Raw genomic sequence first — 16,211 nt, forward strand, 5'->3', positions numbered from 1 at the left:
TCCTAGATCTTGCCTCTGGGGTGTTAGTGTTGGAAACAGATGAACGCTAGAGAAAGAGTTAAAGCTCTTTACATCAAAATTCCCACGTATTTTTAACTCTTTGTTGAATTGGTGGTTGTGATACTGTTTCTTAACAATGGATAGAGTCAAATACTTGCCACAGAGTGCTGCAGCTAGCTCCTCTGCCATTACATTCTAATGCCCTGTAGAACAGGCCAAAGTGCCCTGATGTACTGCCAAGTACCATGTGCTGAAGATAGCTGGCACTTAGAGAGTCCCTGAGAGTGGTACCAGTTATCGTTAAAGAGCATTTTTTAAGCACCTATCTGTACATGGTTCTATCCTAGGCACTGTACAAAACGAGTTAAACAGACATGGCCCCTGCCCCCTGGGAGTTTTCAGTCTAAGATGATGCTGACATGGACAGACATAAAGGATACTGAGACAACTGAACAAACACTGAACAAGAACATAAAGTACTAACATTATGCACAAGCAAAGGGGTAAGTGCATTTTGTGGGATAGTGTGTGAAGGAAGCTTCGTGAAACATGAACAGGGTGGGGTAGAGCAGTTAGTCCACTTCTATCAGGTTAGGGTAGTTTTCATTGGGAAGTTGGATTTTCATACAGATTTAGTCAGAGTAGGGGCAGTACATTCTGGAAATAGTGTGCAAGGAAAGAAGTTTAGAACTATATTGTTAAGACTCTTGGTGGCCTCCAAAATCTGCAATTCTGGATACTTCTGAACCTGAAAGTGGGGTTGATCATTTGGCTTAATGTTGGCATTTGAGTTGGATCTGAATCAAAGCTAATTCTCTGCAATCTCTCTTAGAAATTTGACTACTTAATAGAAACCTTGGAGTTCATGGAAGCTGTTACCTTCTCAGGAGCTTATAAAAGGTTACCTTGTGAAGCGTTAAATTATGTTTTGTGCAGCATTTAGAAATTATTTTTCAAGAATTGGTCAGAGATGTTTTTGAGGATACCTTTCTTCCCCAAGAACAGGCCTGGGAATTCTGGGTATGACTATAAACAGTGCCGGGAGATTTTGAACACTAAGTATTACCTGTCCTTCAGTCATTAATTCATAAATTTAATAACCTTGCATACACAGAGTTGAATTTAAATCACAACACAACAATTACAATATATCTACTTTTGCAGTGTCTGCCAGATAAAACTGATTATTTCTTTTCAGTAGACTTGGACTTAGGAGTTTCCCCAATAGTTTTCAGCTCAGTTTGATGTCACTCAAATCTGAAATGTGAAAATCTGAACTTACCCAAAACATTAGGTATAGTTATTTTCTTTACAAAAGCTTTTTAGCTTTATTGTACAAAAGAATTCACAATAGATTTTCTTTTAATTCATGTTTCCCTAGCGACCTTTTATTCAACAATTAAATTGTTGAATTTTAAAAACTTGTATTTATACATAGCTTCTCCAATTGCCATTCATTATATAAATACAGTACTGTTGGAACTTAAGTGATGAAGCCAACTGAGGTATTAAAAATTCATTAATGCCTTCTTAAAATACTAAAACTTTTTTATGCCCTTACATATTTAACTTGTGATTTACATTTAATCATACTTCTTCCTCTCCATTAGAATTGAGGTTTTCAAGGGCAAGAGTCTTGGCTTTCCTCATTTCCTGCAACTGTTTGCACTGTAATCTTAACAGTGAGAAGAATCTAGTGACTTACAGTTTTCCTTTTATGACCTGAAGTCATGGCATAGTAACACATGATAAGCTTCCTAATAAGAAAAGTATTATCGAGGGACTGCATCCGGAGGATTTTGGTGATTATTCTTATTCATCAAATAAGAGACTCCCAGATAATCTTTAGCTGTCAGAAAGAAATACCTGGCAGTTTATATTTCTTTGGTAATGTTTACCACTAGGCGTTTACTCTGCTTTAAAATACCAAACTAATCTTGTACTAGTCTGTCTGAAAGAGACTTGAGAGGTTTAGGCAAAAAAAAAACTTAAGACAAAAGCCTAGACAGAATTTTGTCAGAAAAACTGGAAATAGGAATTATAAAATGCAGCTAGTGTCTTCATTTAATCCAGCATATCTATTGCATATGACACAAGGGATGAGTAAAAAATTTCCAGAAGGAAGTATGAGTGTTTGTTTAGTTTGTACAGAAAGAATTCATATCTAATGATTTAGAAGAAAATTGAAAACCGAGCTTATTGTGTTGAAACCTTCTGAGATATTTAAAGGAAAGAATTCAAACATCTCTGTATTGTCCGTGTTCGTAGCAGATAAAACTGGTAGTGGTGAATTGCTTCTTAGGAACTACGTTTCCATCTAAATGACCTATCGCTTTGCTCCATCAGCAGATCCTCCATCAGTAGATCTTCCCAAGTACCCTTTTTGAAAAGATAGGGTGTGGGAGGAGGCCATTTGGAAGCAGGTAAAATACCTTCTCTTCCAATACATTCTGATTCTGACTATGTAGAAAATAGTCTCGTCATGACTTGAAGTCTCATCACTTCATACAAAATAATGAAAAAGGAAGACCTAGAGATTTTTGTACCATAGTTTAAGTACCTCAGTAGAAAGGTAAGCAAATTTTTGAGAATCATAGGAATTTGGGATTCATCAGTAAGCAAAATATAAAGGTTACTTTAACTTTGGATCTTGTGTTCTAGTTCAGGAGCCAGAACACTTTTTCTGTTAAAAAACAGTAAATACAACTGACCCTTGAACAGTGTATGGGGAAGGGTTGCCAACCCTCTGTGTGGTTGAAAGTCCACATATAAACTTATAGTCCTCTATCCACAGCTCCTCCATATCCCTCCGAATCCACAGTCAACCAGTAGAGGGTTATATAGAACTGTAGTATTTGCTGTTGAAAAAAATCTTAGTATCAGTGGATCCATGCACTTCAAACTCATGTTGTTCAAGAGTCAACTAACTGTGTTGTAGGCTTTGCATGTCACCATGTTGCAATAAAACATTATTTACAAAAACAGCAAGGTGGATTCAGCCCATGGGCCATAGTTCCTCAACCCCTATTCTAGTAGGTAGAAACAATTAATAAGGACATTAGAGTATGTTAAGTGATAGATGCTTTGGTAAAAAGAAAAGTAGAGCTGAGTAATCAAATATGGAGTGTGAAGAAGTAGAAGGTGATGGGATGGGCCTCACTGAGGTCAAGAAAAAGAGGAGGAACCAGAAAAGGAGACTGAAAATAGTGACTGGTGAAATAGAAAACCAAGAGATGGTGAAGTCCTGGAGATGCCATGAAGAACCATATATTGGGAAAAGGGGAACATCTGTCAGATGGTGGTGGTAGGCCAAATAAGAGGAAGGCTGAGATTAGACCACTGGATTTAGCTGTGTGTAGCTTGTCAGTGACCTTGAGGAGCAGTTTGGATAGAGTGCGTTCAAGAGAGGATTGAAGGAGAAAAAATGGAAACTGAAAAGTCTTTTGAGTAACTTTGTTGTAAAGGGAGCAAATAAATGGATCAATGGGAAGAAAGGATCAAGAAAAGAAGTGTTTGTTTGTTTTTTAAGTAAAAGAAATAATGACATGTTTGATGACAATAATCCAATACAGGGTAGGGGAGAAATGCTGTAGGAGGGGAGGAGTGAATTGCTGGAGCCATGTCTTTGAGTTGGTGAGGGGACGGGATCTAGAGTGAAGGGACTGACTTCAGATAGGATAGTTGTGATGCTGGTAGGTGGAAATGTGCTATAAAGAGACTGTAGTTGTTCTCTTGTGGTTTCAATTTTCTGATTAAAGAATTATCAGTAGAGAATATGAAAGCTGAAGTTTTGAAGTTTTATGTATACCCATTGGCTTTAACTTTTGGTACTAGCATTTCAGGGATCTTTGAAGACTCACTAAAATTTTTTTTATTGTGCCTTCTGAGTTATAAACTTAACCCAGCAAATTTGTGTCTTAAGGGTTAAACCCTACATTATGAGGCTGGTTAAGGACACATGTAGTGAATGTGTCACACAATGCCTACTGTCATGTAGAATGTAGAGTCAGTATGCACTGCACTAGGCTTACTTTTTCTCTTTGGTCCCAAAAGATAACTTGTCGTGATTTTAAATGTTCTGTAAGTTAGACTTTAACAATAGTAAGTTTATATGCTGAGTTTAAATCATAGGTCCCTTTGACATCTCTCCTAGTGTCCTTTCTTCTTTACAATATGGTCTCTTTGTATACAGTGATGAGTGATATTACTGGCTCCAGAAATCAGGAACTATAAATTAGAGCTCCGTAGATGGATACTTGTTCTTGTAGTGATTTTATCATCATATTGCTATGTGAATTTCTTTGGACACTGAAAAATATATTGGCTTTGTATACAGCATTCTCTTAGAGATTGCAAGCCCTCAGGGGTAGATACAGCTCTTAAATATTTCTGAGAAAATGTACATAGAGAGCATTCAACAAATATGATTATTAAGTCAAGATTTTTATGATATCTTAGTTAAACTTAGATATTCAGTTCTTTAGGCCTTGCTCTAAATCAGTTCTGGGGCTTTTCTGCTATTCTAGGAGATTCTGGAGCTAAATTATATCAGGCTTAATGGCAGTTATTAGACTTCCTCCAAGTGTAGTTATTCCAGATAACTGCCAGAGGAGGTAATAACCAGAGTTCGCTTAGTAAACACGTAATAATAGAGGTATAATTGGCACATCCAGCTGTTAGAATGCCACAAAAACTGGCATGATCATTAAAAGTTGTTTGTTAAGAGAATAACGCTCAACTAAATTGGATATCAAAGTAAGACAGACTTGTGTAACTACAGGAAAATAGCCTTCGTTACCTTTACACACTATCAAGGAAGTAGTAAGTGAAGTAAAAAAAGTGACTCTGACCAAGTGTGTGGCCAGTCTAACTGTGGCCAGGAACTGTTTATGGAGAGCAGGCAGAAATGCTATGTCATTCTATAGTCTTCAGTGTCACTAAGAGAAACAAGAGAATTATTTTCCTTTATAAAAAGCAGCTGTGTTTGAGGCTTTACTCTTAGGTTTACTAGGTTTACTATTAAAGATAAAAATTTGAAGAGGTATTTCCTAGGGTTTAGGAAGAGAAACAACTATTCATGCAAATGACTGAAATTCTAAATCTATTAAATCTAGGTTATAATTGTTATAATAAAAGTGATTTCTAAAGTATCAGTGCATTCAACTTCATAAAAATATTTTGTATCTGTGGACACTGAACAGGTCTTTTTTAAAAATCTGTCTTATGTTGAAACTCTGTTTTCTTTGTATTATAGGTCCAGTTGTTTACGTCTTGGATCTTGCAGATAGACTGATCTCAAAAGCCTGTCCATTTGCTGCAGCAGGAATAATGGTTGGCTCCATCTATTGGACAGCTGTGACTTACGGAGCGGTGACAGTGATGCAGGTTCACTTGTATTCTATCAGATGATGTTACTTTTGATATGAAAATCTACTAAATAGATTTTTGTTAGGAGTTTTAAAAATTATTATTTTGACCAAGTAATAATATTCTCATGGCTTAAAAATAAGAAAATATTTTAAAAGCTCTCTAGGGGAAAGTCTTCTTACTCCTGTCCTTCACTTGCCCAGGTTCCCCTCTCCCCAGGTAGCCACTGCCTAACCCAAACCTTCTTCCAGACTTTATTTGTGCATATGTAAGAAAAAATATGTTCTCCCACACACACTATTCTTTTCCTTACAAAAGAAAACATTAGAGCTGAATCCCAGTGAACTTTACAGATCTTTTCACAAAGTATGGAGAAATCTGAATAGCATTGTTTGTATAGAATTTCAGCAGTTCAACAGCCAGTCTCTTGTTGATCAGTCACTTAGTTACTTCTTGTTTTTTGCTTTTACAAAACAAAGCTACAGTCATTGTTGATAGAAATTAGAGACTTAAATTTGAAGATTTACTTAGTCCCAAGCCCTTGACTCTTCTCTCTTTATACCTTTTCCTTAAAGATTTCTACCTGTCTTAACCATGAGTTTTGTGTTCAGATTTGTCTTTCATCTTAATATTTTCATAAAATCAGTCCTATAACAGCAGCATGGCCTTTCTCCTTAAATGACTTCTTATGACTTCACACCTACTATTGAAATCAAACTTGGTCTTTTCCTCAGTTTGAAGTCTAAATTTATTCCCTGTTATATTGTCCTATGTCTTTGATTCCTACAGTTATTTTCCCTTCTGCTCAATAAATAGCCTACATTCTTAGGATTACCTTTATTATTAACTCTTTCTGTTGCATAGCCCTATATTCAGTCCACTGACCAAGTCCAGGCAATTTCCATTTTGATGTCTTAACATCTGTGACTTTCTTTCCACTGTCTTTAATGCCTGACTTACTATCAGTTCCCCCACCCAGCCCTCATCATACCTGGATGGCTAACGGAGCCTCTTGATTGTTTTAACTTCATTCTTTTTGTCAATCCAACCTTCTAAATGAATCTTCCTAAAATAATACCTTTCAGTATCTTTCCTCAAAGCTTAATATCACCTCTAACTTAAGTGATCAAATGATTGTTTCATAACTAATTCAGTAAGATATAACTTGCCTTTCTTTAATATAAATTAAAGAGTATGTGAAAGAAAAAGGGATCAAGAGATTATCTGTAGTATTCTAGAAACTGCACGTAACCTATCTATGCCTGGTCAAGAGTGAGCAGCCCTTCTGGTTGCTACATTAATAATCATGATGAGATGGGATTTGCAATGCTTCTTTATAAAATGTTGATGACACCTCAGAAATCTGGATATAGTCACTGGAATGAATCACAAATCATTTGTCACAGGATAGTGGATAAAGATTGAGACTCACTGACTTGAAAAAGATTTCATTTCTTTAACATGATTTGTTACGCAGTGTTCTCCACAATCTTAACTTTGTTCTACTTGGAGGCCTATTGGGCTGCCTCCTCCAAGGCATTCTAAGTTATTTAATTTTTGCTGTATCCAGGCCTTGCTCTTCCTATTAACAGGTATTTTTCTTGAGAAAGTAGAGACTATCTGATATCTAGGTATCCCCTATATAGTATATATGCAGATATTAACTTTAAAAGCTTTCATAAATAATTATTTTTTTAATATGACCAGTTCTGCCAGGTAATAACAGGTTTGTCTGGCTGATACTTGCTCTGCAATAATTTATTAAACTCCAGTAATGAGAATTAGTATATCAGTAGATCAAGGAAGTTCAGGACCATTCACTCGGACTGACAAAGACCTGAAAACTTAGGAGATTATACATTGTTTAGTGTACAAATACATTATATAGACATATATGCAGATGAGGAAGTTAAGTCCCTTTTAGACTGAGTGATTTCTCTTTAAGGCCTAACTGACTATAAGTGGGATGGCTCTTTTTTTTTTTTTTCTTTTTTTTTTGAGGAAAAATTTTTAGGCTAGCATAGTCTTAAAAAAATTATAGTAATTGATGAGACACTTCAACAACAGGAGCCAATTAAAGGATACAGTTTGTATCCCCTAAAAAGGGCTATCAGCTATATTTTGGCATTTTGAAGCATATTGGTATGATTCATTCAAAAAATATCACTGAGATCCATAAAATACCAAATTGAAAGACTGAACAAATTGAAAGCCCTGATCCGCAGCCTCAAGGAATACAGCCTAAAGCAAAGTGTACCTAAGTGAGCAGCTGGCAAACAGTAATAACGTTAGATAAACAAATGGGAAGAATGCAAAAGCCTCATTAACAGTATTTTAATTCTGTAAAGGTGAGAGGCTGTTTGAAGTTATGAAAAAAGTCTTGAGGTAACTCTTAAAGAATAATTTGGACTGGTATAAGAGGAAATGATGTGAGCAAGGAGACAAAAATGAACATGTTAATGGTGACAGAAAAGAGCTAAAATGATGGTAATACATACATATACGTGTGTGCGTGTGAAATGTGTTATACCATTCAGAAGTAACCTTCACGTGTACTGTCTCACTTGAGAAGATTTTTTTTAGCCCAGAGAGAGATCAGCTGTGATAGTAGGTAGATACTGTTGTGCAATTTAAGAGTATTTTTAAGGCTTTTTATCTTTCATCAGAGTATTTGGTAGCAATCATGCCCCCTACTCCATCAGCAGAATTTGAGATTTTCTTTTTAACACTTAACTGTTTTTTTTCTTTTGTTCTCTGACTGCCCTGAAGTTCAAGTAAATCAGATTAAGGAATCAGATCAGTATTTTTTCCCCCATTCATTTGCATTTATTTCTTCATGAACCAGAACCAATCCTAGGTTCAATCCCTATTCATCATAAAGACCTTGAATAGCCCCTTCTACTTAAATTTCTGTCAAAAAGAGAACATGATAGTTAACTTTTTCCCCCCCAGCACCTGGCTGAGCACCTTCCAAGCACTGATGCACATAATTCTTGCAATAGTCTTGTGGTAAAGATACTATCAGTTATTCCTGATTTACAGATTCAGAGAGCCTATATATGCCCAGTACCACACAACAGGGTAGAAGCATTAGGACCACTGTCCCTAATCTAGGGCTCCTTAAGGGAAACTTGGTTCCAAAAGCACAAACATTTTTCCTGAAACAGTGGAACCTTAATATCCACCCTAGGTCCACAATGACTTCTTGTGACTTCACACTCATTATTATTGAAATCAAACTTTCTTTTCCTCAGTTTGAAGCCTAAATTTATTCCCTGTTACAATCTCCTATGTCTTTGATTCCTACAGTTATTTTCCCATCTACTCAATATAGCCTACATTCTTAGGATTACCTTTATTTTTAACTCTTTCTTTGGGACTTGCTGACCAAGTCCAAGCAATTTCAGTTTTGATGTTTTAACATCTCTGGCTTCCTTTCCACTGTCTTTAGTGCCTGACCTACTGTTGTTCCCCCACCCCAGCCCCATCATGCCTGGACGGCTAGCGGAGCCTCTTGATTGTTTTAACTTCATTCTCTTTGTCAATCCAACCAATCTGCCTCTAGTGTAGAACCCCCACAGGATTGACTGTTCTTAATTATGTTACATTTAATTATCCTTAATGCTAAGAAGACTTTTTAGTTCATCACTGTTCCATCCTTCTGTTTAAAAGTAGGGTTCTGTAGGAGGTGCTTTAAAGGATCAGACCTTAATTAAAACTCTTAGCTTTTCACCTTTGATTAACTGCAGGCCTGGCTGACTATGGAGACTAGCCTACAGTTTCTCTAAACCTACAATTCCATAGGTCTTGATTTTATATATGGATAAGAAATTCTTAGCAAAGGCATTCTATCATTCCTGAATCTAACCTCAAAATTTAAGTCTTGAAAATAATCTCTTTTTCTGTCTTAGGGCATAAAACCAGAATGTACATGATTCTACACAAGGTTTGCTGGTTTCGTTTTGACCAAAGTTAAATCAGCCCCATTGCTTAATTCAGCTTTCGTTTATTACCCTTGACTCTGACCTGTGGTAGCAGGTAGTATGACACTGCAGATGTTACACTATCCTAGTTCCTTAACATCTGCGTTTGTACACTTGTTTGATTTGATTGTCTGTCACCTCCAAAAGATGTCTCTTTAGTTCACTTTTTATTTCCCAGCACCGAGTTCTGTGTCTGGCACATAATCAATATTCAGTTGAATGAATGCATGCGAGTATGCATGTAATGGTCAGCCTCAACTTCATGCACAAAGCATGCCTCTTGAGCACACATGGGAAAATGGACTGTTGCTCACTATTTGCCCTGTTTCCTTTTTATTTCCTCATCCTTAGACACCTGTTTAGAAGATTTTTACTGATACCCCCAATGTGTAATAAATTTTCCTTTTCTATATATAGCCCATACCTGAATACACACTCTGCTTTATATTTTTAAAACCTAAATTCTAAAAAGAAAGCATAACCCAACAAAGGAATTTTTCAGTTTTCCGAGTTTATTTGCTAACACTGCAGAAGTATTTAAATCACATTTAGTTATAAAGTGATCATAATGTTAAAAATAATAAAATGATATAAAAAATGGTGTCATGGAGCAAGCATTATAGGTAAGGACAGTCTGGGCTAATTCACTTTTGCCCTCAATGTGTGGGATATGTGTTTATGAAATATTGTGAACCAGACTAATTCACTTTAGGGCAGCTCTACCTGGAGACACAGAAGAATATTAGATACTGACACCATGGGTTTTGAGCGTGTGGAAGAGGCTGGTCCCTACTCTTCAGTGTTACATCTTGGTTAGATAAATCAGTCATGTACAAAAGTCTGGGCTGAAGCTTTAATAATGCCCACTTTGGTCCACTCCACATGGCTTCATAAACTATTTCTACCTGAATCAGGTCTGTTGCCTAGAATTTCAGTTTGCCCTGATCATTGTCAGCTTCCTTATCTCACATCTTGAAGTCCACCTTTAAAAAAAATCTGCTATAATAGCTGACATAAAGGACATCTCATTAAAAAAAAAAAAAAGATCCCATTTACTTTTTCATGAGTTTGTTTTCCCAAGTAAATGTTGTCTGTAGGGCTTTTAGTCCTCCCTGCCTTCTTTCTTCCCTTCTCTCCTTGCATTTCCTTCCTTTTCCCTCATCCTTCTCAGAGATATAGACAGATAAAGATATAGATAGTCTGTATCAACAGTTCTTTCTTCACCATTTAATCCTCAAGTGTATACAGAAAAACTATATAGAATCCTTCATAATACTGTCCTCATATCAACCTATGATATCTGGATGGCCTCAAACTCTGAAATTCTGAAATAGTCTCCCCTGTCATAACTGCCAAGAATAATCCTTCAGAGAAATATATTTAATTTGTGAGCAGTTGGGACTTTTGGCTAAAGGAAGGTCATTTGAGACCTGTGAAAGAGAATCCAGGGACATATTCTAGTTAAAAGTAAGACACTCACCAGCAGAATGGCCATGTAAAAGCCGAGACTGATGAGCAAATGAAAAGAATTCTGCCAGGAAGGCAAGTGTGGAGATTCACAGATGATAATTCATTCATGTCCTTCTTGCCTTCTCAGATCTTAAACAACTGAGAAATAACCCCAAGACCCAGATGAGAGGAAAAGGATTGTTTTAGCTTTACAACCTGATAGAAAAGCACCCTTGGGTTCCTGGATTAGAAAAAGTGACTGGAACCTATAGCCGAAACTGGACCTCCTATTGCATTCCCCCAAATCTAGACCTTGGAATTGCATTTTTGAGTTTGGTCTGCATTTTTGAGCCAGCATTTACCCAGCCAGAGAAATTACACTCAATCTCACTGAGCAGGGAGAAAGCCTAAGAGAAATGAGGTTTCAGGCCATCTCCTGAAGACTAGTCCCACCCCTTGGCTGGCTGTGCTTACCTCCTGGTAGGAAGAGCAGGAAAACAGATGCTCTTGGGAAGATACATGGGAACCTAAAATTATAACCCAAGCTAACCAAATTAAGTAAGAGGAACATAAGCAAGAAGCAGAAATCCCCTTCCCTCCATTGAAACGTAATCAATGTGAGTTTTAAAGCTTTTATTCCAATTTAATATGAAACAGCTTTGGTTTATTTTTTTAAACTTTGTTTCTAAATTTAGTAGTTTTCTCTAAAATGAATTGTACTCAAGCATGCAACCCTTCATTAGACAAGGCAATGATTGGAGCAAATGCTGTCTGTTTCACAGGTTGTAGGCCATAAAGAAGGTCTGGATGTTATGGAGAGAGCTGATCCTTTATTCCTTTTAATTGGACTTCCTACTATTCCTGTCATGCTGATATTAGGCAAGATGATTCGCTGGGAGGACTATGTGCTTAGACTCTGGCGCAAATACTCAAATAAACTACAAATTCTGAATAGTATATTCCCAGGTAAGGCCCTAAATTATGGTGGTAATGAACATACCAAATCAATCTTGTGGACGAATCCTACCATGCAAAGATATTTTAGCTTCTGATTTATTAGCACTAATACCCTCCGTCTTTTTCTCTAGGGATTGGTTGTCCTGTTCCTCGAATTCCAGCTGAGGCTAATCCTTTAGCAGATCATGTCTCTGCCACCCGAATTTTGTGTGGAGCCCTTGTTTTTCCTACTATTGCGACAATAGTTGGTAAACTAATGTTCAGTAGTGTTAACTCTAATTTACAAAGGACAATCTTGGTAAGATGGCTTTAATGCTACTTTTTTCAAGTGACTGTACAAAGAGAATGCACTATATATTTGTTTCAAAAAAAAAAAAAAGAATGGGACTATATAAATATTAATACTATTGCTCCTGTGCCTTAAGCCTCTGTTTGATCCCCACTGTCATCCAACAGCAACAAAAACAGGAGGCTCCACTACAGTAGCTCTGGTCTTGTGGGACTATGCTGTGGGTGATTTCTCTCCTCGATTAGGCACAAATCATCACTCCCAAAAGACACTGGTGAAGAGCTTCTGCTCTAGGGTCAGACTGCCCAGTTCAAATCCTATCAGAGACATTGCCTTGCTGAGAAACCTAAATAAAATTGCTTGACTTCTCTGTGCTTGTAGAATGGAAATAGTGGTGGTAGCTACCTCAGAATTATTATGAGGGTTAAATGAGATCATACATTTGAAATGTTAGCACAGAGTAATAAATAAGCCTTTATGTTGTTTGATGTCATTATTATTATTCCCACTTCTCTCTGGAGATAGCCTGCATATAATGCCTGAGCATTAGAACTAAGTAGAAGGAAGATTACTCAGAGATGATAGAGGCATCTCTGACCTGTTGGGCTTCCTGGTGGTTCAGATGGTAAAGAATCTGCCTTTAGAATCTCTGCAATGCAGGAGACCTGAGTTTGATCCCTGGGTCAGAAAGATCCCCTGGAGAAGAAAATGGCAACCCACTCCAGTATTCTTGTCTGGACAGTTCCATGGACAGAGGTCCATGGGGTCGCAAAGAGTCAAACATATCTGAGCAACTGACACTCACTTTTTTCACTGACATATTACCTGCAGTGTCTGTCTCCATATCTCACTGTGATTAAAAAAAAGAAGAAGAGTACTGTTTCGTTTGCAGCCATCTGAATTAGCAACAGTGACAATGTCTTTTGTGATATAAGTAAAATGATTTTTATTTTCTATAAATTGCATTATAAAAAGCTAATATTTCTTTTTATTTTAGGGTGGAATTGCTTTTGTTGCCATTAAAGGAGCATTCAAGGTTTACTTCAAACAGCAGCAATATTTACGTCAGGCACACCGCAAAATTCTAAATTATCCAGAGCAAGAAGAAGCATAAAACTGTGGCTTCCCGTTGTTCTGCAGCCCTCTCATTCTTATGAACCTGTTGTGTTGTTCTGACTCCATCATTGATGCACAGTAGTGGACGCTTGTAATAAGCTGCTGCTCTCATATTTTTAAGAAATATAATAAAGCACTTAGGGCAGGGGAACCCTCTCAGTAATCACGGAACCTGAGGATGTGATTTGTTTTCATTGTTTTGTATGTACTTCTTCCATGGCGGTCATCTGAACCATTATCTTAGCATGGTGAACCTGAGTTTTGCTCATATCTTCCTCAAGTCAGAATTGTAAAGATCAAACTGTGCAAATATTTAAAAATACACATGCTGTTTTATTCAAATGCCTCTTTTGTACATGTTCATGTTCAGTGTTTTCTTAGAATTAGCAACTCAATGAAGGTACTGTGAGGATTTTTCTCACTGGCATAATTTGATTACAAGCTAAGCAGAAGTATATGTTAATATGAGGAAATGTAAATTAGTTATAAATAATTAACAAACCAAAAATGTATGTAAACATTCAAATGATTATCTGAACAAATGCAATTTTGTTGTGTTTTTCTTAACCCATGTGATGTCCTCCAAAATGTGTAGGGTGAAAATTCACAGGGCTTCCAGATCACTTTTTCACTATTAAATTTTATTTATATAATGTTGACATCTCATACTTCATGATGTAATTGACTCATGCAGTCTTAATTACTATGTGCGTGCATGTGTATGTGTGTGAGAGAGAGAGAGACAAACTGACACAGAGACACAGGAATCAGATCCTTCCATCACTGGAGAAAGGTTTTTAATTCATATTTCTAGAAAACAGAACTGACAGTTTATCGTAGTTTGAGCACAGAGAGCGATTTGCAGAAAATCAATCGTTATTTCACTCTCCTCTCATCGATTCAGTTATCCAGGTATTTTTTAATCACCTCCTGCTTCCCCAGGCGCTGTGCAAAGTGCTGTGTGGGATACAGTGGTGAGCACAACAGACTTGGGTCCTGCTTTTATGTAGTTTACAGTCTAATTTCAACAGACAGAAAACCAGCAGTGAGTAAACCAAGGTGAGGCCTTGAGCTCTTTGTTTTTATACCAGTCAGTGAGGAATAATTATGAAAACAAGTCTTGAGCAAATATTAAGGTCATTGTTTTTGTGAGATTATTATAAGGAAAAAAAAAATACTAATGTTTTTAAATTTAAATTGCTTGTCATATTGAGGAGGCTAGCACCTTAATAATCACTGTAGAACTAGTTTTATATTCATTTTTCAAAAGCAGTTATTTATTTTAAGCTGTTCAGTAGTGGCCCTTTTAATGTTCATTGATCTGAATGGTCTTGGAGTTATTTTCAGGAATTAATATTAAATTTTTTAAAGATAGTTCCAAAAACCCTATTTATTTTCTAATTCACAGTATCTAACGCATGACAATATGAATGTTCCCCCTTACCGATTAAGTGGCCACTTTTCTTTAGGATTGTAGCAACTATAGATTGAGCTTTGTTAGATTGCAATGATGTATGCTAATTTAGTAATTTAAGACTGGTACCTTTCTATAGTATGAATGTCTTAATTTTGAGTGATAACATGAAATTTATGTGAATGACTATTGAACATTCAAAGTTGTATTTACTTAGGAAGGGAATATTTGACAGCCTTATTAAGAACCCTGCTACACTTCTGAAGGGGAAATATAAAAATCTATGATATATAAAAATAGCAGATTATTAGCTATAATTATAAAATATATTGGCTTTTCTTTAATTTTCAATATTAAAAGACTGGATATTTCCTGCATAATTTTGTTATATAGAACAGCTTCTAGCAGCCTTTGCTAAAGTTATACAGGCACACAGTTCTCCATTTAATACTTTATGCCCAAAATGGGGGAGTAACTGCTTGGGTTTGTTTGGCATCAGGGCTTGTGAGGCCAGAGGAGCAACTCTAATCCTTTGGAGGCAGGGAGAAGAAGTTTCTAGGGCTCTGGGGGGAATTGCAAGTGCCTGGGGACCGGAGGAGCCTCAGCCTCGGGATGGAACATTTGGAAATCTAAAGAGCCTTAGCTCAAGAAGTACCATGTACCAGCCTCTTCAGAAAGTGGCCCACACCACCCTGAAGCAACAAAATCATAGGCTAACTAAAGTTGGGTGGACCTGGGTTGAAATCCTAATTCTGCTTTTAATAATTATAGGTATGACTTTGATCAAGCAACTTACCTCTTAGCCACGGTTTTCTTCATCTCTGAAATATGAGTAATACTTTATTTCAGAAGACTGTTTCTAGGGTTAACTGAGAAATTAAAGGAACAGAGGCACTTTAAGCTCAAAATAGCCCCTACAGAGTAGCAGTGTCTCAATTGCTGAACTCTAGGAAGAGGGAATGAGGTAGTAAGAGAAACACCAGGGGACAGATTAAAGGAATGCTCTAGACTTTGGGGATGGGTGGGTATATTTGTGTTTTCCAATTTATTTTCACATTGCTTTACTGTGTTATTTCTATAAATGTTAATGTTTTAAACCTCTTTTATAAAGTTCAGTGATAACTAGTAGAATTCTCTTGTTTGCAGAAATTAACTTATCTCAAAAGTGGCAGAAAATATTGTTCATCATTACCTGATTATCAAATGACTGTGAAGAATATAAAATTAAACTGAGTGACTTAATTAGTCACTGCCTTGCTAACTGTGCTGTAATTTTTTTAAATGTCTTGTTTTTAACATAGACTATCTCAACACTGGCTGGATTAGGTTAAATAAAGAATTTTTATGTTCTCTAGGTGTACTTTGTCTGTTGAACAACTTCCATAACATAATTTGTTTATTCCATACCTACATAATTCTTTTTAAATCATAGTAATTGAGATACTAGTGACATTTGCTCTTAATACAAGTAATCTGTATTTTTTGAGAACTATAAAGAAATTTATCTTAATTTTATAAGCAAGCCAGCCTAAATTCCAAGTATGCTCTAATTTTTAAAATGAAACCCCCCTCACCCACCCTCAGAGCCACTTGGACTATGATTAGATGAGGTCTGTGGGTGGTCTTATGCCATGAA

The 16,211-nt window shown here is 36.5% G+C and overlaps 1 protein-coding gene across 1 annotated transcript in view; it reads left to right on the plus strand.

The window, feature by feature from the left end:
* MARCHF5 (membrane associated ring-CH-type finger 5) overlaps positions 1-15,925 on the plus strand; it is a 54,481-nt gene extending 38,556 nt beyond the window's left edge. Inside the window, exons 3-6 of the mRNA XM_069567520.1 lie at positions 5,255-5,385; positions 11,582-11,765; positions 11,888-12,054; positions 13,043-15,925. Of these exons, the coding sequence (XP_069423621.1) occupies positions 5,255-5,385; positions 11,582-11,765; positions 11,888-12,054; positions 13,043-13,159 (599 nt within the window). The 3' untranslated portion in view covers positions 13,160-15,925. The remainder of the gene's footprint in view (positions 1-5,254; positions 5,386-11,581; positions 11,766-11,887; positions 12,055-13,042) is intronic.
* The last annotated feature ends 286 nt before the right edge of the window (positions 15,926-16,211 follow it).

This window comes from Ovis canadensis, chromosome 22, assembly GCF_042477335.2.
Source record: "Ovis canadensis isolate MfBH-ARS-UI-01 breed Bighorn chromosome 22, ARS-UI_OviCan_v2, whole genome shotgun sequence".
Taxonomy (NCBI): Eukaryota; Metazoa; Chordata; class Mammalia; order Artiodactyla; family Bovidae; genus Ovis; species Ovis canadensis.